At 41.7% G+C, this 26018-nt stretch overlaps 1 protein-coding gene across 13 annotated transcripts in view; it reads right to left on the reverse strand.

The window, feature by feature from the left end:
• Positions 1-26018, reverse strand: part of OLFM4 (olfactomedin 4) — a 137516-nt gene that overhangs the window by 52927 nt on the left and 58571 nt on the right. The window contains exon 1 of one of the 13 annotated variants that reach the window (XM_086881170.1): positions 340-518. The exons of 2 other annotated variants lie outside the window; for them this stretch is intronic. In XM_086881170.1, the coding sequence (XP_086737296.1) occupies positions 340-498 (159 nt within the window). In that variant the 5' untranslated portion in view covers positions 499-518. Of the gene's footprint in view, positions 1-41; positions 238-339; positions 519-26018 lie in introns of those variants that run through there. 10 more of the 13 variants (XM_086881177.1, XM_086881182.1, XM_086881173.1 and 7 more) reach the window with 10 other exon arrangements.

The raw sequence follows: 26018 nt of genomic DNA on the forward strand, positions 1-26018 counted from the left end.
TTTCAGCCGAGCACCCCTCTCCGGCAACCGGCCCCAGCCACCTCTTTTGTCCCCTCCTCGCTCCACCGCGCCCCTGGCCCCGTGGCTTCCCTGCAGACCGTCCAGGCGGGAGGGGCCCCTCCGTGCCCAGGGCCCCGAGCTCTCCCTCTCCCGGGCCCGCAGCCACGGCAATTTGTAGCTGTGCTGGTGGCAGGACCACCCCGCCATGGGGCCCGGGCCCCGCCAGGGCCGTGGGACACGGCCTCGCCCCCTCAGAGGCCGCCGCTGCCTCGGGGCCCTCGGGCCGCCCCCGCTCCCTCAGTCTCCCCTCCTGGCCAGGACCCGAAATGCCCTCTCGACCTTGCTCCCCTCCGATGTGGGGTGCAGCCCGCTCCCCAGCTGCGTTTTCCTCACTTCAACCAAAAACAAGGATGGGGAGCCGCGGCCCCACCTCTGCGGGGACCGGTCCTCTGTCTCTGGTGTCTCTGCTTCCTTTTTTTCCCTTCCTTTACCCTTCATTCTTTCCTCCCCCCACCACCTCCCCCGCACCCCCGCCCCATTCCCACATTTTGTCACCATTATTACAATAAATACAAAGGTTCTGCGCCTAAAAAGAGACTACAAAAACATAAATGAATAAATAAATACTTAAATATCGAATGACATGTTTGTGTCAGACATTAGCGCAGGCTCTGGCTTGATGTTTTCGTTTATCATTTGCTCTAAGTTCCTGCAGCTGAAAGAGATAAACCCCGGCTATTCAAAAAGGAAATGTATAAATCATAACAAAGCACCCAGTTAAAAAGCGCTTGTTAAATTTATTTTTTTTTTAATATTTCTCCAGAGATAAGCCACAGAAGCATGGTGCTCAATTTTGCGAAACTATTGAGGTAGTGATAGATCATATATATTGTAGCAATTATTGGAGAGTTTGTTGTTTGTTTGTGACACAGACATGGACGCACACTAACACATGCACAGAGACACTGATCACCTTAATCCCCCAGGCCTCTCTAAACTGCGCCTTGATGTCCTACTTCCCTCTTCAGAGCTGCTCCAAGGCGAGAGTGATTAATGCTCTCTTTTAATCTAGGTAGATGTTAAAAGTGTGAGGGACATTGAATTCAATTATGAAATATGAAATGCTGAGAGGGTCAAGTCTACTCAGGCCCTGCAATGGAAGAAACACTCCCAGGAGACTTTGATTTTTGGTCGGATGACTGATCGTCATGTCCTCAGAAAGAATTAAATTTTATTACCAGCTTTTTGGCAGCATTTAGAGTTTAACGTGGCTAGAATTAAAGAGCACTTAGTCTGATTGTGATTTCTACCCCTTCCCTTTCTGTTCAAAAGATGCTCTATTTTTCTCACTGACTTGGAGATGCCTGTTAGAGAAATGCAGGTGGCAAGTTATCTCTGGAGGGGTTGTACCGCCAGAATGTTATTCACAGCTCATATTTGCATAATCTCTTGTCTCCTCTTAAATCTTCTGTTTTATTCTCTTTCCCTTCTTACTCCCTCATGTAGCCCTCACAACAGTCTGGTTTGGATTTCTTTCCTTCCACGTGCCTCAGTAACACCAATTGTTCTTATCAAGGGGTTGCAAGGCAGTGATCAGTCACACCTTCCTTCCATTCAGTGAGGCAAAAAACACTGCAGATTTTGTTTACTTTTAACATCTGCCAAGACTTTTAATGTCACAGTGCAAGGAAAGCCCCAAAGACAAATCCAAAAATGAGCATATTAATAATGGTTGGCAACCAGGATCCTGCAGGGAACCATCGCTTTACCTTTTGGTGCTGTTTGCCCTTCCTTAAAGTTCTTTTTTGCCCTACGTTATGAAAAGACTTCTGCTGGCTAAGAAGAAACTCACTGGTGTCATTGAGAAACCTGGTAGTAAATGTTAAAATGCTCAGTTTACCGTGCTGAAAACATTAGTGAAAAATCAGCAGAAGGTTTGGGGCTAAAACAGAGGTAATCCACATGCCCATTGCACAGGGAAGCCTTTACTCAGGAAAGAAAGTTACATTCTTAGTTGATATCTTTTTAGTTTAAATATGCATCATTCTTTTTGCTTTTCAAGATTCTGGAGTCTGTTCTGAAGTATGTAGCTTCAGTAACCAAATTAAACAAATACAACAGAAAATCAGAGGAAAGCAAGAGGGGACAAGTAGAGGAAAGGAGAGAAAGTTATCAAGGTAATGACTTTGGATTTACTGCTCCCTCTGTGAGATCAAATCCAGTTGCCAAAATATAGGCAGTTTGTGCTTTCTAAGATACTCATGTCTGCTGAAGCCCCTGCTGCTCCTCCAGAAGAGAACAGGTTTTCTGCCGGTCCTATGCCATATCTGCTTGCCTCTTCAGATTTCCCACTGGCCTCTCAGATGGGACAAGACACTTCTTTGAGCCGTCTGAGTCAAACCCCCATGGGCTATGTAATTAATTAACTCAGAGCACAGTGAGATTCCAGTGCTAACATCTAAATTGAGGTGTCTATTCATTACAGTAAGTGGAGACTGATCAAATGCTCATATTTACATTTGGCTGAACAGATTGTTCTCCATTCTCTGTGGAATATAATGGGAGACAAAACATTTAAGACTCTTCTAGAAATCTAAACCTACTGTTTGGAGCTGGGACTCCCAGACAGAAAAACTGGAATTAATCTGTGAATTCACTGACTTTGGTCCTTTATCACCTCAGGCACTGCATTGTGCTTTACTCCTTCATAATCATCCTGGAAGCAGTTAGCCCTTCCCCCTCTGATGGAAAGATCATTGCAGAACCTCACTGTGTCAACCATTAGGAACATTCTCATAACTCCAAGGCTTAATACATCCACAGCAAGTCTATACCCATGTGATTCTTATGCCAATATCAGCTTTTGCATTAAAAATTCTTTTTTCATTGCTGGTGTTTTACCTTCTGCTCCACATACAGCAGTTATATCCTCCCTCAGTGTTCAGTTTTAGAAGGAAAACAAGCTAGGATATTCTATTTTTCTCTCACGTGATAATCTCCTCCCTTTCCCCAACCACTCGAGCATAAGTCTGTCAGTTCCCAACAAGAAGTTACACAAGGTACTCCAGATAAGGTCTCACAGGAGACTTGTACAACCTTGTCAGTGCTTTGCTATATCACAAAGACTGTTTAAAGTAGAGGAAAAAACTGTATAAAGCCAGTAGAAAATGTGAGGGAAGTTTAATTCTGAAAGGAAATTAATAAGAAATGACACCATATAAAAATATAAAACATCAAAGTATACAGGGAAATACAAATTGTGAATTAATTGTCCACCTAAACTAAAACAGCCACTACATATCAGAAGACAGCTATCAAAGACAGTAGTTGGATGGTTTTTAAATGACCCTAGACTTGTCCAAATAGTACCAGCTCCGGCAATTACAACAGCCAGAATTAGGAAAGAGGCCGAAAATCACTGTTGGTTCATGATACAGGCTAGAAATCTACTGACAGATACAAATAGGAAGGAATTTCTATGAGCATGTTTTGTTTGTATAGCAGACCCTCCCTGCACTCAGAACACCATGGTGGTACTAGACAATGTCCAAAAAGTACTGTGGATGTAACTGCACTGCTGACTTGAGTTGGAAATTTCTGCCTGGGATTCTGATTTGGAAAAATTTTGTGATGCTTCTGTAAGATACTCACAGGGCTGCTGTTCTAAAAAGCTACAAACTTATATAAACAAAAAAATCTATTGCATATTAAAGAGCAACCGAGTAGGATTTACTCAAAATGGAAGAAAAGCCCATCCACTGACTACCCGAGTCATAGTTTAACATGGCAATTTTTGTGGGACAAGGCTGACTTTCTCCATCAATTTTACTTTTGTGAAGAACCCATAAAAATATACACAGCAGCAAGGGAATGTGGAATGTGGAGCAGCAACATCATCATACAAAATGCTGTCACCCCCATTTTCACAAAACTGGCAATTATTCACTGAGATCAAAGATTTGCTTGCATATGGCTCCTCATTTTCCTTGAAAAACATTCTTATTAGGCCAGGTGAGACAAGATGATCAAGAACATTGACATTTTCTTTCCTGCTTCCTACCAAATTCCTGACATTCCAGGTTCCTTTATTCAAACATGCTCAAACTTATGAATCTACCGACTTCCTTTCCATCATAACTCAGCTTTACTATCTCCATCCAATATCAGGGTTTGTCTCTACTTTATAAGAATGTGGCTTAGACAAAGAAAATGTTTGGCATGATACTTACCACAATAGTATGAAAGAGATGCCAAGCTGCCAATGTTATGTTTTCTGTGATGCTCATTTTCATTTAAAAAATGGCAATGAATGAAATTTAAATAGTCTGTACTCCCACTTAACACTTCAGGAAGTAAATACAATGTTACTTAGGATATCTTCATGCAAGGATTGTTGAGGTGGGTTTGGGATGAGCTTTTGTTCATGAGAAAGAAAAAAAGGCTTTGTACCAATAAAAGGATATGTTAAAATGCAGATTTGTTTGATTTTGGGATTCAAAAACATGTTGTTCCACCAGGTGGAAATGCAAACAGTGAGCAGGCACCACATATTCCAGCCTTGTTGTTGGTAAGAACCTGTATTGCCTTGTGAGCAGTAAGAGACAGTGGCACACATTTACAGCAGAGGTTGAGCCAGCCCTGATTTCCAATCATACCATGCCTGTGAGAATTCATCTCCTCTGAATACCTTGCAGCTTTGAAACACAACCACCAGATCAGGATGACCTTACCACATGGAATGCTTCACATTGTATTGACATGAAATGTAAATGTAATTTAATGTTTGTGAGGGTTCTCAGATTAACATGATACTATTTTGTTAAAAAGAAAAGAAACTATGTGAAAATTCATGGATGTGGAGGTAAACCTCTACTTCTCCTAGATTACCCCTATGTACATCTTTCACCTACTGGACTTCAATGCTATTCATAGGTATCATGCTCTTCTGGGTTAACTCCAACATGTACTTCCCAACTACCATCAACCTCCTCTATGGAAATGAAATTGTCCTTGAGACATGTTCGTATCCACAGCATATTGATTTTGCATAACTTTAAATGGTTGGGTCTTCTAATGCAACTCATTTACAGAAATCATGTGAAAATTTGCAGTATGTTTGGCACAAGTGATGTCTTTTCTGGGTTTTTTCCCATCCAGCCTCTAAAAATTCTATACTGAGAAGATCTCCACTGTGTCGTCCCTCCTTTGAAACCTTTCTTCTCACAAAGTTCAGGGACAGGCAACAGGTGGTAACAAATTTTACTCTTAAGAATTTGAGATTTCACCTGAATTCATATAATTCCCCCAACATTATTTCAACTCAAAAGGATACATGATTGGACTGTAGATAGTAACACATATACCTTAAAGGTGAGAAATAAACTTTCAAACCATATTTACTGAAAGACTTTAAAGAAAAAATCAGGCATACATCTTTTCTTGGCAGGAAGAACACAATTTTGATTTATGGATAAAGATTATTCAGTCATAGGTATAGTTTATGTTGGTGCCCTTCCTTATAAATCCTCACTCACTTGCTCACTGGCCTGTGCCCATAATATAGCTATATAACATTACCAGCATCACTAATTCATAAATGTTTCCATTTACTTGAGAGGAAGGGATAATTAAAACTGTAGTTTGGGATTCAGGAAACACAAAACCAGTTCCTGTCTTGGACACAGACTTCCTTTTTAAGCTTTGAAAGCTAGCTATCTCTCTTATGTCCAGTTCCTCACCTCAGAGAAAAATAAAGTGACCCAAACCTATCCTTTGTCTCCTTCTCTAGAAGAGATAATTACTTGGGACAGGAAGTGTTTCAGGTGCAGGGTGCTTCATCAGCAGGGCATTGATCTTCAGAATCATAGTTGCAGAAATGATCAAATACAAGAATATCAAATGCTTAGTCAGCCTATGAAGGGTCTGTGGCTGTTAAGAAGGTACACTGGGCTCAGCAAAGGTACAAATACCAATCAACCTTAGACAGAATAACTAAACTGAACTCTTCATGAGTGGCTTTCTCAAGGTGTCTGAACAGCCCTTTCTTCTTTCACTGTCTCTACCAACCATCAAATGAAATAAATGGTTTGTTCCTCCTTCATAATCAAAGAGGAAAAAGGTCTCTTTAGAGTTTTCTGTGTCATGTTTTCACATGCTCTCTGAGATCTGCTGACACTCACGTCGACAAGTGGCACTCCAAACGAATAGATGATACAGACCTGAGTAGTACATACCTTACTTACGTTTATTGCCGTTTACACATCTGCTAAGTGCTCAGCAGAAGTGGCAGGACTTAATTCCCTAGGCTGTTTTCCAGGAAAGCAATGGAGTTCTCATGTGAATACAGGCTTATCTGTGCAAGTAAAGACTATCTCTTATGAGACTAAATGTCCAGGAGAATAAAATCCAGAACAAAAGAACTTTCTTAGAACTTGCTAAGTGCTTTTCTTAGCAAACATGTTTGGAATCAATTTGCACTCTCTAGTAGTTCACTATTTTTCATTAAATAGATGCAAAAACATTCATCATTTTTCTTTGCTGAATTTGGTTGTGCTTGCAAAAAAAAAAAAAAAAAAAAACCAAAACAAATCAAATACTCATGGAAAATATGCCCATTTAAGGTATGATGAAACTGGGACTTTCTGAGAGTTATCTAAGGTATTTTTATTTGCATGATCTTGAAAGCTGACTAGAAATTCTGAAGTTTTAATAAAAGCATTGTTCCTTGTCTGTCTTATACAAGTTTCTTGAGATCCTGAGAGTCATCAGGGATATGTTATTCTGAGGATGAATAACCTAGCAAAGGCACAGCCTGTATCTTGAATGTTTAAATCAAAGCAAGACAAAGCCATACCAAACAAGCAGAAGGAATAAGAGACTTTAGGCAGTATTGATTGGAAGTTTCATAACACTCAAGAAAAAGCAATGCAATATCACTAAGTACTGTAATGTAGTAAATGACATATTGCTAGCACTGGGAAGATGAAGAGTTTGCTGGGACAAGTGTTAAAAGCAGAACAGTTCTTTCTACCTCAGCTCACCTGGACAACAGAAGCAAAGACCAGTCTCTAGGACACAGTGATAGAGCTTGCAGCACAGAGCAGCATTACAGGAACTTCCATGCCTGCAGGGGTTTATAAGACACTCTTCCAAGCATGTCCTGAACACAGACATAGTCCTGCACTAGTTTCACAGACAGAGCAGCTCTACTTTTCTGCGCCTCTTTGCTCTGAGATGGGATACAGAGAAGTAGGAGAAGGAGTCCATCTCCTGTTCTCAAAGTGGATTTTATAGGAGCCTGCAGGCAAGTGCCATTTCAGCTCTAAAACAGCAGAGGATAAAATGGACAGAAACAAGAGCAGAGCACAGGCAATGCAGCAGAGAGCCTGGCTGATGCTAGGAGTGTGCATTGCAAAGTAGCAGCACTGAATGATGTTACAGTTGTCTGGTACCACACAGAACAGCAGTATTACCTTGATACCTGCAGGCCAGCCCTGGTAAGATGAGACCTGCTAATACGAGAACAGTCAGATGAAGTGCACTGTCAGCAAGTTTCAAGGTTTCAAGTGCAGGTTAGCTCAAGATTTACGGCATTTCTAGCTTTCAGATGGCATGGGAGTACCTTGAGAACAGCTTTTTTTTGCTGTATTCAGCAATCTGTTTCCATTCTGGCCACAGTCCAGAAATACACAAGAAAAAAATGTGAAAAATAAGGATAGGGAGTAACTAAATATTTCAGACCCTTCACAAAGGTTCAGTTTGAGCAAGGCTTTAGAAAAGGGCAAATGGCCAGTGGAGAAGTGGGGTGGATTTTTTTCTTCTAAAAACAATTTGCCCTTTCCCTATCATTTCGGTTAACCAAATTAAACAAGTACCTTCTTGTGCAAGGGTGCTTACAGTTTGAGTGACTTCTTTGTTTTATAAACTGTGATCCTAGTCCGCAGCTTTTCCAGTGGCCATGTTCTCTTTTCTAAGTGGATTCTCTAGTGCCTGCTACTTGGCTCTATTCTCTCTACAGGTTTTCCTTTGGTAGCAGCACTAACCTGCTTGTCTTTCCTCTACTTACCTGCTTGTTTTCACAGAAGTTGCAGTGCCACGATGTCCTAGAGCCTTTACTGCTGTGTTGAATTTGCTTAAAATGGACGTTTCAATTGTTGTTAAAGAGAATACAACAGTAAGGTAAACATAGACTATGGGAGTTTAATTTCCTTAGGAAGCCTGGCTAAGAGTAACCACTAGCATTTCTTTGGAGCATGAACTCTTCCTGGTCCTGTATGAATATCAGTTTTTGAGTCCACAGAGCAGCTCATTTAAGTAGTTTATGTACACATAATCTTCACTCTGCAAAGGTGAATGACGAAGCAAAGGGAATTAGCTCCTTAAGAATTAATGCAATGGCAGGCAAGCACGGAGATTTCTCAGATGGCTTCGGGGACAAAATCCCAGCCTCACTGACACCCAGGCAGGTCAGCACTTGGAAGCGTTTTCTGCACAGCCTCATATGCATCCTCCACAGACACAGCCACCCTACCCCTCTGCACAAAACCATTGTTCGTACAAGAATCACATCAGACTCAAAATGTACACAAAGCCCTCCAGCTCTGTGAGGCGCAGTGATCCAGGAACACAAAGAAATGCAACTGAGCAGTGTCTAGATGGGGAGTCTGATGTGTTTGCCATGCACATACCAGTGGTCAGATTACAGAAAGGAAATGTTTGTAAGCTGACATCCAGGACTTATTTATTAATATAGTCTAAATGACTAATTTATGGCCACATATTTTTAGCCTTTAACAGAGCATCTATTTCATTATTTAAGATGTTTAATTATGCACCTGTATAATTAGTATCTGAAGAAAATAGGTTTCTTTATTACCCTATGTCTTTAGTGAAGAGCAATAAATACTCATATTAACCAAAAACTCTTCTAATACTGACAGCCTTTAAGTTGAAAATATTTAACACCCTTCATGCCATGTGAAATAAGGGAGGCCTGATAGAAGAGTGTTAGTTGCAAAAAACAAAATAATGAAGCTGACCAGCAAAACCACTAAAATTAATGGAAGTTATTTCATTTCAGATTTTTAATTGTTCAGTTCAGGTCCAGAAGACTGATTCCAGTAGGAATTACATTTTATACAGGTGGAACAATTTTGTTCACTCACTGCAGGTGTGTCAGATACAAATCAATATTTTCACACAATGAATCTCCTCTCAAGGTCTGTGGTTCTCTCTTTGGTGCATCTTCTCAAATAGTTTCAGTATAACACTGAGCTTTAAAAAAGAACAAAATGTTCCTGAACTGGAAAAAATCAGTTTCATCCTTAAAATGACAGATCAAATAGAATGAAATATTTTTTTTAAAATAGAGCATTTTATCATATCGGAAAATAAGGGTCTGTACTTTGTCTTGAATAAGTGAGGCAAGCAATATGGGGCAGAATAGGGCTGTAAACCACATCTGTGGCTTTCTGAAGCTCTTCATTGGTGAGAACCACAGGACAATGCAGAGAGCCCTGCCTTGGTCAGAGCAGCCTCCTCCACCTACTCTGTAAGGCACCATCTGCTTGAGCCCTCCAGGAAGCAAGAAGGTACAATCTTAGCATACATGTGCCTGCTTATAACCATAAAGACTGTACTGCCTTCCTTTGAACTAGAAGTGCACATGAAGGAAACAGGAATACTGAACTGCCCAGAAGGAGAGAAGGTAGATTGTAATTTAGGTGGGGGAAAACAAGTACAAAACAAGCAGTCATTTTCTGCTATTTTTATGTTCATACATGCAATGAACTCCTATGGAGTAGGAGAACTACTGTATTTGCTTGTATTACATTCACATGGTAGAGATGAATCCTGTCCTGAAAAGTTAGACCAGATTTTTCAACTGGCTAGGTGTCAAGCTTTTCATCATAATTTTTTTCACTTTGCCCAGATGTAGCTGTTCATCCTTTTGTGGATGAAAACAAATTATGAACTCACAGCCACCTCTACTGCAGATGATTTGAGGGCTACTGTTTATTCCCCACATCACACACATTATTTTTTCCAGGTGCCTGAGCTGAAAACACTCATCTCCATTTTATTTCAGAACACCTGTTATGAGCCATTCACCAAGCCATTGTGTATCCAGGTGTGTGTATAGTTCTATAAAAGGAAAAGTCAGGTCTGCTGATGCTTTCCATTCTGTGATTCTCTATAAATGGTGTGCATGCAACTGCCTGCCCTCAGTGCCAAGGTCTGGGAACTCACTGCATGAAGCATCTCCCACAGAACCAGCACCAGAACACAAGTGGCTTCAGCAAAGAATGCCAGTTGCTCAACATCTTGGCAACTGAATTTTGACATTCATTTTGTTTCAAAATGATTTTTTAGAAGGTTGGACAGTCAATGTGACTGTTCAGCCCTATAAGAAAAGTCCCTTCTCACTCATCCAGTTTGTTACTTGCAGGGTCCCTGTAGAAGCTGAACTAACTCATTAAAATGGCAGAGAAGAAATCCAAAAGAAAATTAAGAAGTTTTGATAATTTCAGCAATTTAGACTGGCTATGGGAAGGGTCTGGTGAATAGGAGTAGAGACAAAGAAACCAGGCATGAGAGCAAAGGAGCTACAGAAAGCTCACCATTTGGCAACAGCAAGCTGCTGTGTGAGTATATTGTATGTTACATGATACCACAGCCTCAGTTTCTTTGTATGCATCCTGCAAATATCTCACTGCATGGACAGGATATTCTGGGGCAAGTGGATCACTAAAACGGAAGGGGGTGCAGAAGGTGAGGGAAGAACATAGTCATCTGTACTGGTAAGGAGAAGGCAGTGGAGGGAAGGGCATAAATTTTTAATATGATGGCTGTAATCCCAAATCTGTCTTCCCTTAGGCGTGCCACTGGAAATATTGTGCTTTCACTCCTACCTCAGAGGACAGATTCTGCTGATGCAGACAGGTTGAAATTGCTGTTTCACTAGAAAAGGCACATGTGGCCTTTATCAGAGCTTGTGGTCTCAGTTTGAGTTCTTACACAAAAGGATTCATTGATCTGTGCCAAGTCATTCCCTGGCATGTTTGTTGCTTAGTGGGACAGTAATGTCTACTTTGTGGGAGATCAGCCTTGTTCTCTGGGAACTGTGATCACTGAGACAACTTTCCACTGTCACGTCCCTCTATCACTATCCCTGCCCCCAGGCACATCCTGGAATTTGCTTGTCTAGCTACCAAGATTCAATGTCTCTGCCAGCTCTCTCTTAGCAGAGGCTTGGATGCCACATGTGGTAGTGCACTGTCCCTGATGACATTTCTCCTGCTTTTGGGGAGCTTCAGCATCTGCTGCTGCAGCCAGTGAAAAACATACCCTTCAGTGCAGGGGTGCCTGAAAGTCCCAGTGCTGTGTGTGCATTCCCCAAGTAGCAGCACAGGTTGGGTGGAGGAACCTATGTGCTCAAACACTGAAACGTGATTCACTTTGTGATAAGTACCACTTGCAAACTTTCCAATGTGCAAATAATCTATTTTGGCCTTGGACAAGTAAAAACAAAGTATCCAGCATTTACCTGTTTACATTTGGGTTGTTCTGCAACTCATGGAATACTAATTACCAGTTACTGGTTTGCTGGCCAAGATTACTTTAAATATTTCATAGGCTATGGATGAATTCTGAAGCAACAGTATTTATGCAAAGTACTTCTTGAGTGTTATACATGGAGATTTGCAACTAGAAATTAATTTTTTGCTTGCCTTACTTGAAAACCCGTTCTTTATGATAACTCAAGGTTACTCATTCCAGTATTTTTTGTTTTGTATTATGATGAAAAGTACATTATTTCATCATAAACCAGGAACCTTTTATCTTCTTTACTGCATCATTACACATGCAGTCACTCTCTTAAAAAAGGCCAAACAGAGGGAAAAGGGCTCTGAGGGAACAGACAAGAGTTTATTTTTTTTTCTGATGAAGCACTTGCACGGGTTACTCGGAGAAATGTGCAAGGCCAGGTCAGATGGGGTTTTCCACTAAAGCAGCAACCTGCTTTAGTGGAAGGTGCCCCTGCCCATGACAGAGGGTTTGAAACTGGATTATCTTTAGAGTCACTTCCAATCCAAGCCATCCTATGATTCTACAATTCTATAATATTTTTTATCCCAGCTGAACTGCAAAGAGATTACAGGCCTCAATTTCATTTTTGTTCCTTCCCACTCTCTGGCTTCAGCAAGATTTTTGTTGGTTTGTGCTTTGAGAAGTCCTTCTTCCACCACTTTCCAGGACAACAGTGAAGCCCCTGCAAAGACATTGTGCCCCTGACTAATCCCACTCCACCCTTTGCCCCTGTTTTGGACCAAGGTTCTTCAGCTGTATGAGAGACCCAAGAGAACATAAGCCTTCAGATAACAAAGATTAATGTCCCTTTTACTGTGGCAAGCAGCATGCAGACAGTGTTAAACTCTCTGTTGGCCTTCTCTGTGCTCAGGGCTGCCACAGCTCCTTCCTCCTGCCTGGCCTTTCTCAGCTTCTCTCCAGAGGCAACTATAGTCTCTTGGTGACTCAAACTTCCCATTCCTCCTGTTCTCCTTCTCACCATCCCATACAAACGCACCCCAGTCTCCTCTGCCAGCACAAGGACACCACTGTCAGAGTAGCTTTCCAGGGAGTCATGCACATGTGCTCACAAATATAATGGAAGCCAAAAGAAGAGGCATCTCTAAAACAGCACTGTAGAGTCTGAAAGTAGGTCAGTCAGTGTCTGGGCACTGGGATAACTGGGCAGCAGAGTTCAGGTCTGTGCCTCGAGCTGTCACAGCCATCAAGCAGTAGGGGGTTGCTGCTGGAAGTGTGTTTGGACCAGTAGAGGAAATGCAGCATCCATGTGGGCATTGGGCCATCTAACCAGCTAGTTTAAATTGGCTGAGCTGAACTCCAGGTTCATGCTGGGCACATGTCAGCAACCCTGCAGAGCACAAACCAGTGCTAGGTGTGTTTCCCCAACAGGCATGATCCTGGCCCTGTGGAAATCAGATGGAGGTTTGTCATGAACTCCAGCTGGAGCAGAGCTGTACCCTTTGTCACTACAATTATTTCAGGTCTACTTCATATGGATTTTAGCAAAAAAATCCCCTCAGGAATTCTCCTTGTTTACAAAATCGCCTCCTGCTCTGACTGAAACATTTGTATCTCAGTTGTTAGCCACAATAATGAGTTGACAATTTCCTCCAATTGGCACATTTCATTCAAGACACATTATTGTAACCACAGCTGCCTAACATACACAAAGCCAGGTTCACCAAAAGTGCTGTTTACCGACACACGAACAGAACAGCCACAAAATCCACTGCTGTCTTCTTGCCTTTTCACTGGGAATGACATTTTCTAGGCAGGTAGGGGAAAAAAAACCTTTAAATATACAGGAGAAAGTAATGCTATGGTGTCTCTGGTGTGAGTTTCTGCTTGTGTTTCCAGCCCAGCTTCAGAAGCAGTTTCAACAGCTCCCACAGACTAGGGTGAGATGTCTCACAACCCTTACAGAGAACTCCTAGTTCAGATGAATGCTGGATCCCCAACAGAACAGGAAAGCCAGCTTCACTGTGAAAGAAAAGAAACAAAATCACTGGACTCCATTTTATCTTCCCAAAGGGTCGGGGAAGGTGAAAGGGTAGGGGGGAAGAATTCCAACTGCAGTGGCTTAAATCTATTTTAATAATGTCTCATGGCTTTGCAGTATACATGAAAGACAATGGGCGTATACAATTAATAATGATTGGTTTGCCATTACAGTGATAAATAACTTTGAATAGCTACTTAGAGCAATGTTTAGGGCCTGTCTTTCCCTCTTTTTTTTTCTTTTTTTTTTTTGGTGGCAGATGGTGTAAAATCCCTGGGCCCTTTGGACCTTGACCTCCTGCAGATGTTGGGATGGGACAAAATGGTCCTCAGGATGGTAGAAAGGGAAAGAAAAAGAAAACCCTCCTAATGTACCGTATCAGGGCTATCAGTGGGGTGGACCACTAACTGCTTTTTTATTACTGTCACTTACCAGTCCTGATTCTTCTGTACTTAAAGAGTTATGTCAGCAATTGTGAGGCAGCTGAAAAGGAGAGTGGATGCATGTGGCGGTGAAGTATTATTGGAAATCAGACCAATAGAGGATGAATGAAAGATTATGAGAGGGGCAAACTACCATAGTTAGCAATGCTGCAACAAACTAGACATTGATATATTGTCCTCTTGGAGATATTCTGACAGCCTATTATAGTTCCCTTAATGAGGTTGTCATGCATTTCTCTTTTTGTAGCTATTAAAATCTTGTCTACATCTGCTGATGTTTGCTTCAGAGAGGTGGAGGAGGGGACACTTGATATTTTGTAGTCTGCCCTTGTTTAGCCAGGGTCATACCTGACCTAGCAGCAGAGAAGGATATTTAAGTTATCCAAGATACAAAAGTCCAGTGGATTTTCAAAGGAAAATAACCCCCACAATAAAAGAAACATTTCCATGGTTGTATCCTCACAGTGAGCTGAAAGAATGATGGATGTTAATATGACTAATGGGAACTTTCTACAACAATTCCCAGATCCACGCAGATGGTGAGATAATGTGGTATGTGAGTCTCATTAAGTATAAAAATCCGGCACATCACCTCTGAATTACAATGTTAGCAAACCGCACTGCTACGTATACTAGCAAGGGTAATCTGACTCTCTCCAAAATAAGGGATGAAAATACTCCCTTAATGGTTTTTTTTTCAAAATAATCAATGATTCCCATTAGTAATATGCATGAAGATAAGTAAGTAGCTGGATAGGCAGATAGGTGAGCAGATATGGCAGATGTGTGAGCACCTTGTGGGTAGTAGGAAGCAAAACTTTCTCTGCATGAACAGCTTTCTTTCACAAGGAAGACAGATAGAATTTAGAACATGAACTTTCCCCCTCTAAGGCACTGACTGTATTGCCTTTGGGTCTAACTTTGGATGTAATTTCTGGCTGTCTCAGGAGAGTGTGATGTACATGAGGGGCCTCCAAGCAGAGTTTTAACTCAGATCCTTGCATATGTTTTGTTAATTAAGTTCTCTGATACAAGGTCAGTCTCTAGGAGTGAATAGGGGAAGGGTATCTATGGCTGATATATGCAACTGGGGAATCTCTAACGGCTCAGAAACTTGCCTGCATCTAAATAAAGTTGGTTTAGGGCCACCAAACTCCAGATGCAGGGCATAAAGCGTCCATTCCTTCTTGCATGCTTTGAACATTTAGGGACTTTCAGATTCATTTTGAATGAAAACTCTTTGTCCCATAAACATTTTCTACTAAAACATGATATACTAGGAAATTCAATACATCAAATCAGATGCAGCAAGTTAATTTCTTGCAATTAGAAATGATACAGTTGGGTAATTGCTCCACAGGGCCAACTGATTTATTCTAAAACCTCTTGGAAAATGTTCTAATACATCCAGTTTGTACATCTTTATTGTAGTTTAATAAACAGAAAGCACACAATATGTGCTGTAATGGCATATCAGACAGCCAGTATATAAAATCATTTGGGATTTGATGCCTAAGTCATCATTAAACTAGGATTTGCAATGAATATGTCAGATGTCTTAACACTGCTCCACAAGCGGTATAGAAAACAAGCTCCTCCTGCTCTAATGAGGCAGAGAGAAATGGGTGAATACATTTTGATACACAATGCATCAGTGTCTGGTTTGTTTTAGTGAAACAGTAACCTCTCTCCCTTTTCCTGGGTAAATGCAGTACAATAGACTAACGCCACATGAATCTATTATGTCTTATAGGGCTTTTAGCGGGAGTATGACTGTTTAACCAGGCAGTGACACGAGAAGAATTACTATCCGACACTCCAGCTGAAAGTAGAGATTTTATTGATTCACTGCACTGGCCTGCCATTTTAGCTTTGATTGAGAGTCTTTCATGAATCCAAAAAGGTAACACTCCTTCATTGAAAACAACAGCAGGCAGTCCAGCCTGGACTCAAACCATCTGCCAGCTTAAAAGAAAGATGAAGGTGTTTCCCAAAGCATCTACTAGCCTAGATCTATCCAGTAGATCTATCACTCCAACTAGCACATATCCAGGCTGACATACAAGAAATGCTTGTGAAGTCTTTGACTGGAGGTTTCATGTAGATCTAATTATCAAAAGTGATATAATCTGGAAACTAATTACACCCAGCAGCACAGTAGCTACAACTTCCCTCTTTCAATCTCACACATCTGAAATCTTCACATCCCAGAAATTAAGGGATATTCTTTTCTTTCCCTTTTTTTTTTCCAAAAGCACTTTTGAAAAATTTTGTCTTTCTTTGTTGTAGATCAGCTGTTTCAATTAAATATTTTCCTAAAAGCAGGATGTTTTATTTTAAACAAAAGAGATTTGCATTCCCAAGCAAGTCTGACTCCAGAGTGGCATGTGAACAGTCTGCTCGTTTACACTTCAGTAGATATTCATGTAGTCCTGGTTCCATGTGCTGCCATTCTGGGCAAAACCAAACTCACAGTGTAGACAGCATTTGATACCTCTAGCTTACGCTTCCTTAGTTTTTTACGATCACAACTAAAACCATTGTAATAAAATGTAAAAAAAACAAAAACAAACAAACAAACAAAACACCTAGAAAATTAAATGTAAAGTCAGTGCAAAGAAATCTAAAGTCAGGTACAGTAAAATACAGGATTTTGGAGTCCCATTGTCACATGACATAAGTCTGAAGCACATTCCATATAAATGCTACCAAAAATAAGCGTGTCCAGCAGCACTTACTCAGAAACTTCTATTTTAAATGAAACAGTCCTTTTCAAATCAGTACAGGACACTGAGGAATTTCAAATCCTGAACATGAACAATTTGGCTATTTGTTACACATTATCAGACAAAAATATTCTTTCTCTATTTTCAGCAAAATCGGGATTTAAAATATCAAAAGCCATGGAGAAAGTTTGGAAAATATACATGCTAGGGAAGAAAGCATGGAGATGTGTGATTCCCTGGGAAAACCAGGACCTGGCACAGACCCAGAGCTAGTGAGCATCATTGTTCCTGGAGTGTCTCCCTACACCCTTCCCCAAGGTGCAGAATTTCCTGACAATTTGTTAACTCGGGTGAGTGTCACTGTCCCAAAAAACTGGTGCTCTGGGTGACACGGGATGGATTTCCTGTGGCACTTTGACCCCAGGTATCAGATGTTATTAGCACTGAGTTTACTTATGGACAAAATGAAGTTTTAGTAACATCTTTGCCCAGCCCTGAGCCAAAAGTAATAAACCCCAGAACTGTGCAGAGTTTATGCAGTCAAAGCCGCACACTAGTGTGGTCACAAGGCTTGCTTTCAGCTCTGAGTGGAGGCAGAATGAGACCAAGCCCACTCAAAATGCAGGCAGACCAATCTCACCTCATTGCCAAGTGCTGCCAAGTGTGAGCTCACATCTGCAGAGTACAAGCAAATCCAGAGCCTTTTCAGGAGCCACACTGGTTTCAGCAGACTGTACAGGAAAATAAGCCAGGGCTAGTGTGAGGTCTTGCTCCCCTCTTCACAGCTGTCTGTACTGGGGAATTCTTAGCACATTCCTTGGTAAGGTTTTTCCCCATAACAATTAACTGTCTCCCACACTATGCCTTAACAGACTGGCATAGACCTTGAATTTTCCTAAAATCCAGTTTTCAGTTTGCATGAGGCTGTTCGTTTTGGAGAGAAAAGGTCCATGGGCACAAGCCAGGTTGTGTCACTTCCCCTCAGAGCCAGCACCCTGTCCTTGGGTTCTGTCTAATCTAATAGCAGAGCTGGGATGAGCATTTTTGTATGGGGCTTACAGAGACACACACAGGCTCCCACCATTCCCAGGGCACGGACACACAGTGCCAACAGGCCTGGGCTGCCTGCAGTGTGCAGGCACCCTGGTGGTGTAAAAGTGACTAAAATGCTTCTCCATCCCTGCTGGGCAAGGAAAGGATATAGCCTTGCTCTGCCACTGCTGTGTCTGAAAGAATAAGCCACACAAGCCAAACTAGTTATGCTCAGAGTCAGCCATGGTGGATCTGCACCCACATGTAACCAGTCTGCAGCCTGCAGACATGAAGCACTGGGAAATAAGTGTACAGCTCTGCAGCAATTAGCCTCAAGAGCTTACAACAAATGCAAGACAATTTAGAATGACAGAAAAATGTTCCAAGAGACACGATAGTTGCACAAAATTTGAAGGCTCCAGAAAGATCTCAGGAACCAGAAATAGCAGAAAATTACACAATGTTTTTGCCCTTTTTTCCTCTCAGCCAAGTTTCAGACCAGGGTATTACAGGAGGCTTATTTCTTAGGCACAGGAGAAAAAGAAAATCCAGGTTTGAAATAAGATCAGCTCTTTGGGTTCAGTACTGCAAATCTGCACTCTAACAAAAATCAAATAATACTTTGGAAGCTGGATAGCAAACATGGGGACAACTGTGCCTGGCTGGAGGCACCAGTGGATCCAGCCTCTCTAGGCTCTTTTTTAACATAGGCTCAATGTTCCAAAGTTCTGAGAATAGCCCACTGTGGATGTGTTACCAGACTTCCAGGGATACATGTCATTCCCTTGCATTCTACTTGCTGAAAATCACAAGTTACTGTCAGATACACAGAATATGTAATCTGAGAAAATGCCACAAATAGCAAACTGTCAGCTCAGGAAAGGTTAACCCAAATGCTCTTCTGTGGCTTGCCGCAGAAACAGAAGCAGTGCCGTGTCTGGGGATCTCAGCATCACAGACAGGACAGAGAAGGCTCCCCAGTATATGTTCATAACTGTCTGGGCTCCTCAGGGGGTGTCAGAGTTGGTAAATGGAAAGCAGTAACTTTATATTCATGCGAGTGACATGCTGTGTTGTATTTCAGTTGTGGTGTGTTATGGAGTGGAAACTTCTTTGAGATAGAAGTTTCTTGTCCCTTTTCTGTTCCTCAGGTTCTTATGGGGATGCAGTCCCTCTGTTTGTTAGCTCCATATGGCCCATCTTCAAGCTGTTTTGAACATCACAGAACACTCAATTCAAAGGAAAGTTCCTGTAAGTTTCCTAAAAATAGGGGCTCTGGTAGAGACATTAATGGCACCATGTAGGAAACTCTGCTGAGAGAGGTCAGTTCTTATTAGACTCTAGATATGTGGGACATGTGGGTTTATGACTGTCTTAATCACAAAGTCACAGTAAGGTTTCCACTACAGCAGAAAAAAAACCCCTTGGGACCCCTCAAGAAATCCTGTCACAGTCGAGGCAGGTGGGTCCTTGGGTGTCACACCGCAGTTCTCCTTAAAAAGTCAACCAACCACAACTCAGTACAAAACAAACAACTACAAGCTAGGGCTGTGCTACATCCTGGGCTCATGCATCTCTTACTTCTTTTGCAATGTAGGTAAGCAGACAGGGAAATAGACTGGAGCAGTTTTCTGCAGCATGACAGATATTCCAGGTGACACTGAAGGCTGGCAGGTAGAGTGTGACACATTTCAGTCTTGGGCAGTTATTCTCTGTCCCTGCAAATACACCATCAGCCTTGTCCAAATGCTGCATAGGAGCAACAGTAGGCCTCCACAGGCTCAGCCTCCCAAAGCCCTAAGAATTGTCCAGGTCTGAGCTTTTCCTATTGTCTGCTAAGGAGAGCTTTGGTAAATGTCACACAACAGTGAGAAGAAATACACTGTTCCTTGTAAATAAGGAAGAGAGAGACCTCTGAGTTTGTCACTGCAATCAAGCTAATGAAGTTCTAAAGAAACCACACTTGTGACCCAGTATCACAGACTGTACAAAATAAATGCACTTTATCAGGCTCCATTGTGGTGGATTTTGCTGTGCTGTCATCTGAGTTCAGCGTTCAGTCATTCTGCAACAGCGAATGCTCACAATGCCACAACTCAGCGATGGACTTGGGGGGAGGCTGCTATCACCAGCTGGATGAGAGATTCACAGCTATCCAGACTATGCTAAAATATGCTGAGAGAAGCTCAACTCCGGCCGCTCTTCCTGTCATCCTTTCACCTCCTTGTTTGTTACTTATTCTTATGCTTTATATTTCAGACCATGCCCTTCAGGGACAAGCGCTTCAATTTCCTCTGCATTTCTCCTGTGTCTGTGGTAATGCAGGTCCCACCCCAGAGGAGCATCTATGCACTGCCACAATGTAAGTGTTGGTGTGAGACAACAAAACTGTCTTGTTATTTCACTGTTTTCAAACATCCAGCTCATAAGTATTCCAGTATCACAGCAATACCTAAAAGGGATCCTGTTGCTGCAGCTAAATTTGTTCAAATTCATTTCACTCAAAAAAGGTACTAAGACTGTCTTCATTCAGCCGTGGCCTCACTTTCATTAATCACCGTCTCGTTCAGGCTGTGTTTTATACACTCAGTTATTCAGTTTTGCCCTGATAATAAGTAAAGTACCATTGTAGGCGAGAATTAAAACGCTTCAGCGCAACCCCTCCATTCCTAATGGATTCTGTGTTTGTTTACATTATACTGTAATAGCTATTGATCTTCACACGATTATGGAATACAGACAGCATTAGAAAATTCATTAATGATGACTATAGAAGCTTTAACCCCGTTTAAAATGTTCTTCACTTTCAGGCTATTCTACATGAATGACAACATCTATTATGGACAAAGGCACTGTAACCACCCCTAATTTGCAAAGCATATTATCTGTGATCAATACTGAATGATAAAGCACAGCTGACTGAAAAGGCCAATTTTGGAATTCAAGCGACATATGGTTTAAATCCCACAGTAACCACCCTGCACTAACTAAACAATAGGGACATACAATATCCAGGATTTCTAACGCAGTGCTCCACAGTTAACACAGCTCTTCCCCTGGGACTAATGCCACTATTTACATTTTTGGTTTTCAAGGGCAGAGAAAGGGTTTGCTGTTTCCTTCATCGCATGTGACAAGGTGTAATGCATAATGAACAAAATGCCATAATTGCTTAGTAAAGGAACTTTATTAAGCATACAGAGTAAATTTATTAAAAAAAAAAAAAAAAAAGGAAAAACACTTCAATGAACATTTTGGACTAACAAGATACTCTTTTCAGGTTTGTTTGTTTTTTTTTTTAAGAAATAAACATTATCCTATAAAAAACCCCTACCCTGTATACAATTGTTTCACAGGGCTTCTTCCTATAGCACTAGTCCTGTACATCTTAATAATACTTTCCAGGAAGTTGTTTGTTTTAGTACTAGCCTACTTTGAAAGATAGGTAATGAGGAAGACTAAAAAGTGCCAAGCTTACTGCTTCATTTATATTCCACAACTGTTGTCCCAGCTCTTTCAAGTTATGTATTAATGACAAAGGGTTATGAAAGGATTTTATTAAACATTAAGTACCTTGGCAATGTAACTAAAGGCATAAACCACGGCAACCTACATGACAATTACATATTGCAACTCTAAAAAATGGAAGCATTTAATAATTATGGCTTTATATAATTCTGATGCCTATAAAAATTCTGGATTAAACTCATCCCAAGTGTAACTCGCTGAGCATATAACAAGGATTAATTTAGTGCTGTGCATTCACGGGAATAGCTTTGCCTGTAAGAAACCAATACATTTTTCAACAAGCCACATAATAGGGACTGACCTGAGCCAAATAATTCACATTTTCATTCCCATGCAAACTTCCACAGAAGGAACTAGATGCATAACTCTGCTTTGGGGAGTACACAGTACAGCACCACATCTTCCAATAAAACCTATCCAGACAGAGCTGCTGCATTTATACAGCTTGTCTCCCAAACTGAAAGTATGGTCATTTAATATGTTTGCACAGCAATGAGCCAAACACGGTCTCTAGGGACATGTTTAGTTTTCCCCACCATGAGGTATCTATGACATAGGTAGGAGCTAAGTCCGTGGGCCATGGTTATATGTTGTGGTTTCCCGTGTGATCTGGTATTGTTCCTGTCACACTGGTCAGTGGAGTCTGGAGAGCTGTTGTGCCTACATCTGGAATAACAGGAGCTCAGACAGTCAGCACAAACGTGCAGTGGTGCTGAAGCTGGGCCAGCCAAACCCCACCCAGCCAAGAGTGCAGGTGTTAAACACATTATATGTACTATGGCAGTTCTTTCCATGTCAAGACCCATTCATAACATGGGTGGTCTGTGAAAAGGCAGGGGCAGGAGGCAGGGGAGAGGATGCTACTATACAGAAATTGAAACACAGAAGAAGCTGCTCCACATCAAGTTTCAGCCCACCTCAACAGGCAGAGCAGGGCCATGCTCTGTAACCAAAATCAGCAGCCAGGAGGAACTACCAGGTCCCACCACTTGGATATAACCATTGTACATCAGGAGATGAGTGTTTGCACAGGGATGTCAGATGAGAAGCACTGGGAGTTTTGGAAGGTGAAGCTGAAGGTGCTGAGAGACAGCAGTGGTGAGAGCTGCACTGACAGATATCCATATCTATGTATTTCTACAGCTACAGATATGTGTATCAATTGCAATTTACATGCATGCAATTTCTGAATTAAGAACAAATTCCCACATTATACAGAAACACTATATGAGCACTCTCTCTCCCACATCACAGTCTTTAGCAAAGATATCATTTTACTCCTTATATACAACCAAAGCAGCTCAAATTCAAAATTATGAACCTAAAGTAAAATTTGTTGGAATACAGCCATTGAGCAATCCAAGGGCTGAAATATATTAGCTTATATATAAGCTTGTAGTTCGCAGAAATTTGTATAAAGTCTCCAGCCTGCTTAAGGATCACAGATTTACAGAAGAAAGCACAAATTCCACTCAATCAAAAAGAGAGCAAAGAAAAACCTAGGGGAAGAAGAAAATACCATAAAAGGAGCGGTCAAAAGTGATCAAAGCTAAACTGATCTGAACTGAAAAAAATCTTGCCAAAAAAACCTCAGCTCCAAACAAAACATGTCTAGAAGCTCTAGGAATAGGAAACTGTTTCCTAGACAAATTTTAGTCCAATCTAAGTGACATTGCTGTGTAAAGCAATCTAAGCAACTTCATGAGTCCAAGAGGATATTAGAAAAAAAAGGTATGTACTTAGCAATTTCAGCCTTAATGTAGCATCAACCACACCAGCAATCATAGCCTTCAACTACCCTGATATGCAAGGTAAGCCACTATGAAGAGAAATTCATACATGGTGAAGATAATGAGGTTAATTTTTCTGTGAGCTATCATGAACATTATTATAGTACGTTATCAGTACTTTGCTAAAATTTTTCTCACTAAGGAAATCAATCTTCCCTTTTTGGCTAGAGCATAAAGGCTGAGATTTATAAAGCCTTTTAAGGTGCCTCTAAAATTAATGGGAATTGGATGTCCTCATTACCTACATGCTTTGAAAAACTCAGCCAAAATGCATAAAATGCATAGACAGTGGCTATCATTAAAACCTCTCCAATTCTGCCTTTGAAAGTGGATAAGGATATCATCATGTTCAAATGATTCCCTGTAAAGAATTTAGCACCAGGAATATTTAGCGAACTCGACAGTGCTCACTGTAAATTACTTTCAAAGGCATTTGCAAAGACTTTATTGGTGCCTACACAAACAACTGCATGAAGTAATTCAGCAAAGTGAATCTCTGGGGATGAGTTCCCAGCACCGCAGTCCTGAAGGAATGGAATTTATTGTATATCCTAAGTAGCCACGTTGTTGCTCCAGTCAGGAAAGGTCTGGTGACATGAGGCTATATATCCTCAAAAGTAATTGTGTGCTGGTATGCAGAATGCAGTCCAAAGGCATGAGTGCAATGGGGCTGTTCCCATTGGTTCTGTTGAGCATGTTATCAAAGTCATGTCTAGTTCCTCTCCACCTGAAGGCCTCATTGAACCATCTGCATTTCACCATTGCCACCCTTGGGGGAAAAAGTTATGCTGTTCTAGATCAGCTCTCTCTCTTAGTCCTTTTTTATCATTTTTCCCTATATTCTGAGTAAAAGGGGCATCCTTGCCAACTGCCTTCTTCCTTGGTCTTGACCATGCCTCCTTTCTCATCCCATCTGGCAGGTAAATAAAAGTGGAACTAAATCCTGTGTCTGAAATGTTAGAGTGAGGGTCACGCAAACTCTGGGCAAAGTTTTTGCTGCTGTTGCTACCTCACTAGCAGAACCCAGATGGACTAGTTTATATCTAGCTCTGGCACTGATATCATAAACATAAGCAATGCAATCACATCCCACAGTGGAGTGCAGATGAGAAAAACCAAAAGAGAAAAGATTCAGCTTTATGTAATTTCCATTATTAAAATCAACAGCAATGTTCAACTAATTGGCCCACCAAGGCCCTTGCATTGGCATAACTTAAATAAGCTTAAAAACAGAACAAGGTTAAAAAACCAGCACCATTTACCTACCAACAGCCTAGGGCTGCACAGTCTCTTCATTGAGTTTTTATTACACAAGGCTTGCTTCCCTCTGCAGGAACCCCACAAAAACTCCCAAGCTTTCTGGTGAAGTGCCCCACTGAAAAGTGAGACTGATCAACGTGTTCATTGTCAGCATCACCAGCCATTACACTTCTGAACAGGGGCACCACATCATTAAGGAACTGCAAGAAGAGGATGGAAACACACATTCTCCTTCTCCTGCTCCATGTCACTGACTTATCTTCATGTATGTCCTGCAGATTCACATGGAGGCAGGAAAACCAGCAGTTTCTCTGCTATAATCACTAAGAGCAATGTGTGTTATATGACCTCATGTGTCATGGAAAAGTGGTTGCATCCCCATGTATTCGTGCACAGGGCAGATGGAGCTTTTCCTATTTCCTATTTCCTATCTGCTTTCAAATTAGTTTCAAAGTATTTGAAAGAAGTCATGGGAATGCTGAGATAGAAGAGGACAAGGTGGGGTTCAAGACATCTCTTTCAAAACCTTTGGTGAGATCTCTATTGAGAAGGTCCTAGGCCATGAGGCAGGCACTAACCTCCCCAAAGGATCCCCTGTAAGACTTTGTCTGCATCTGCCCGGCTCTATCTGATGGAAATAATGATCCAGAAAACAGAGATTTAGGTGAACTTTGTTATATAACTGTCGCTGAACTCACATTTGGAGCGGCAGGGCAGCGGGTGACAGAAACCACTCTGGCAACTGCTAATTGGCCTTAGTAAGGAGTAAGTCAGAGAGATTGGCCTGGGGCAATGTAATTAGCAAAGTCATTGACAGCTTATGCCAACAGTCTAATTTAGAAAGTAATAAATAGTTAAAAACAGCAGTCTCCTGAGGGCAGGAGAACGTACTAGGACAGCTGACACAGTGAAGCAGCTATTGCCCCAGGTGGAACCACACCATCTAGGGGCCAAGCTGCCACCAAGGACCTGACACATCCCCCTGTCAGAGCAAACATCTGCCCCTGGGGGTCCGGGCTGCTGGTGTAGTTTGGAGTGAGGCTGGGGGTCTAATTCATGTGTGTCATACGTCTGCATGTTACAGAACGGAATTCTTGGAATAAAAAAATTGCTTTCCACCCACTAAACTCACCTTGCAAAGTAAAAAAGTTTTAGATGGTGCATCAGTGAGTGGTGTGTGTCTCTTCCTGTGGCCATCCCACCCTGTGCCCTCATTTCAGAGGGTTCAACTGTGATTTAAAATAAGGAGCTGCACAGGAGAAGAGGAACTTCCAGGCTGTGCCTTGCCCAGGCTCGTTTCACTATGCATCCAGCAGGATGAAAACCGGTGGGCATGAGCCCATCTGTCAGCTCACAGAGCTGGGGGCTGTAAGGAGGGGGAAGCAGCAGTGAGGGAATAAAGAGAAGTGGGGAATGGGCTCTGCTCCCAAACACCTTGCTCAGCACAAGGCTTGATGTAATTTGCTGCCCATAGATTAACAGTGAATTATTGTCCCCTGCAGCAAAGCTGAAGCAGGGAGGTGTGCAAGAGACACAGTGTTTCCCAGAGCAATTCCTGAGATGAGGCTGCTACCCAGCTTCTGCATTGCTCAGAGCAAAGCCTTGAGATGCATAGTAGCCCAAAGTAATGAGCCTGGCTCTGGCAATAAAG

Source organism: Cyanistes caeruleus, chromosome 3, assembly GCF_971803275.1.
Source record: "Cyanistes caeruleus chromosome 3, bCyaCae1.hap1.1, whole genome shotgun sequence".
NCBI lineage: Eukaryota > Metazoa > Chordata > Aves > Passeriformes > Paridae > Cyanistes > Cyanistes caeruleus.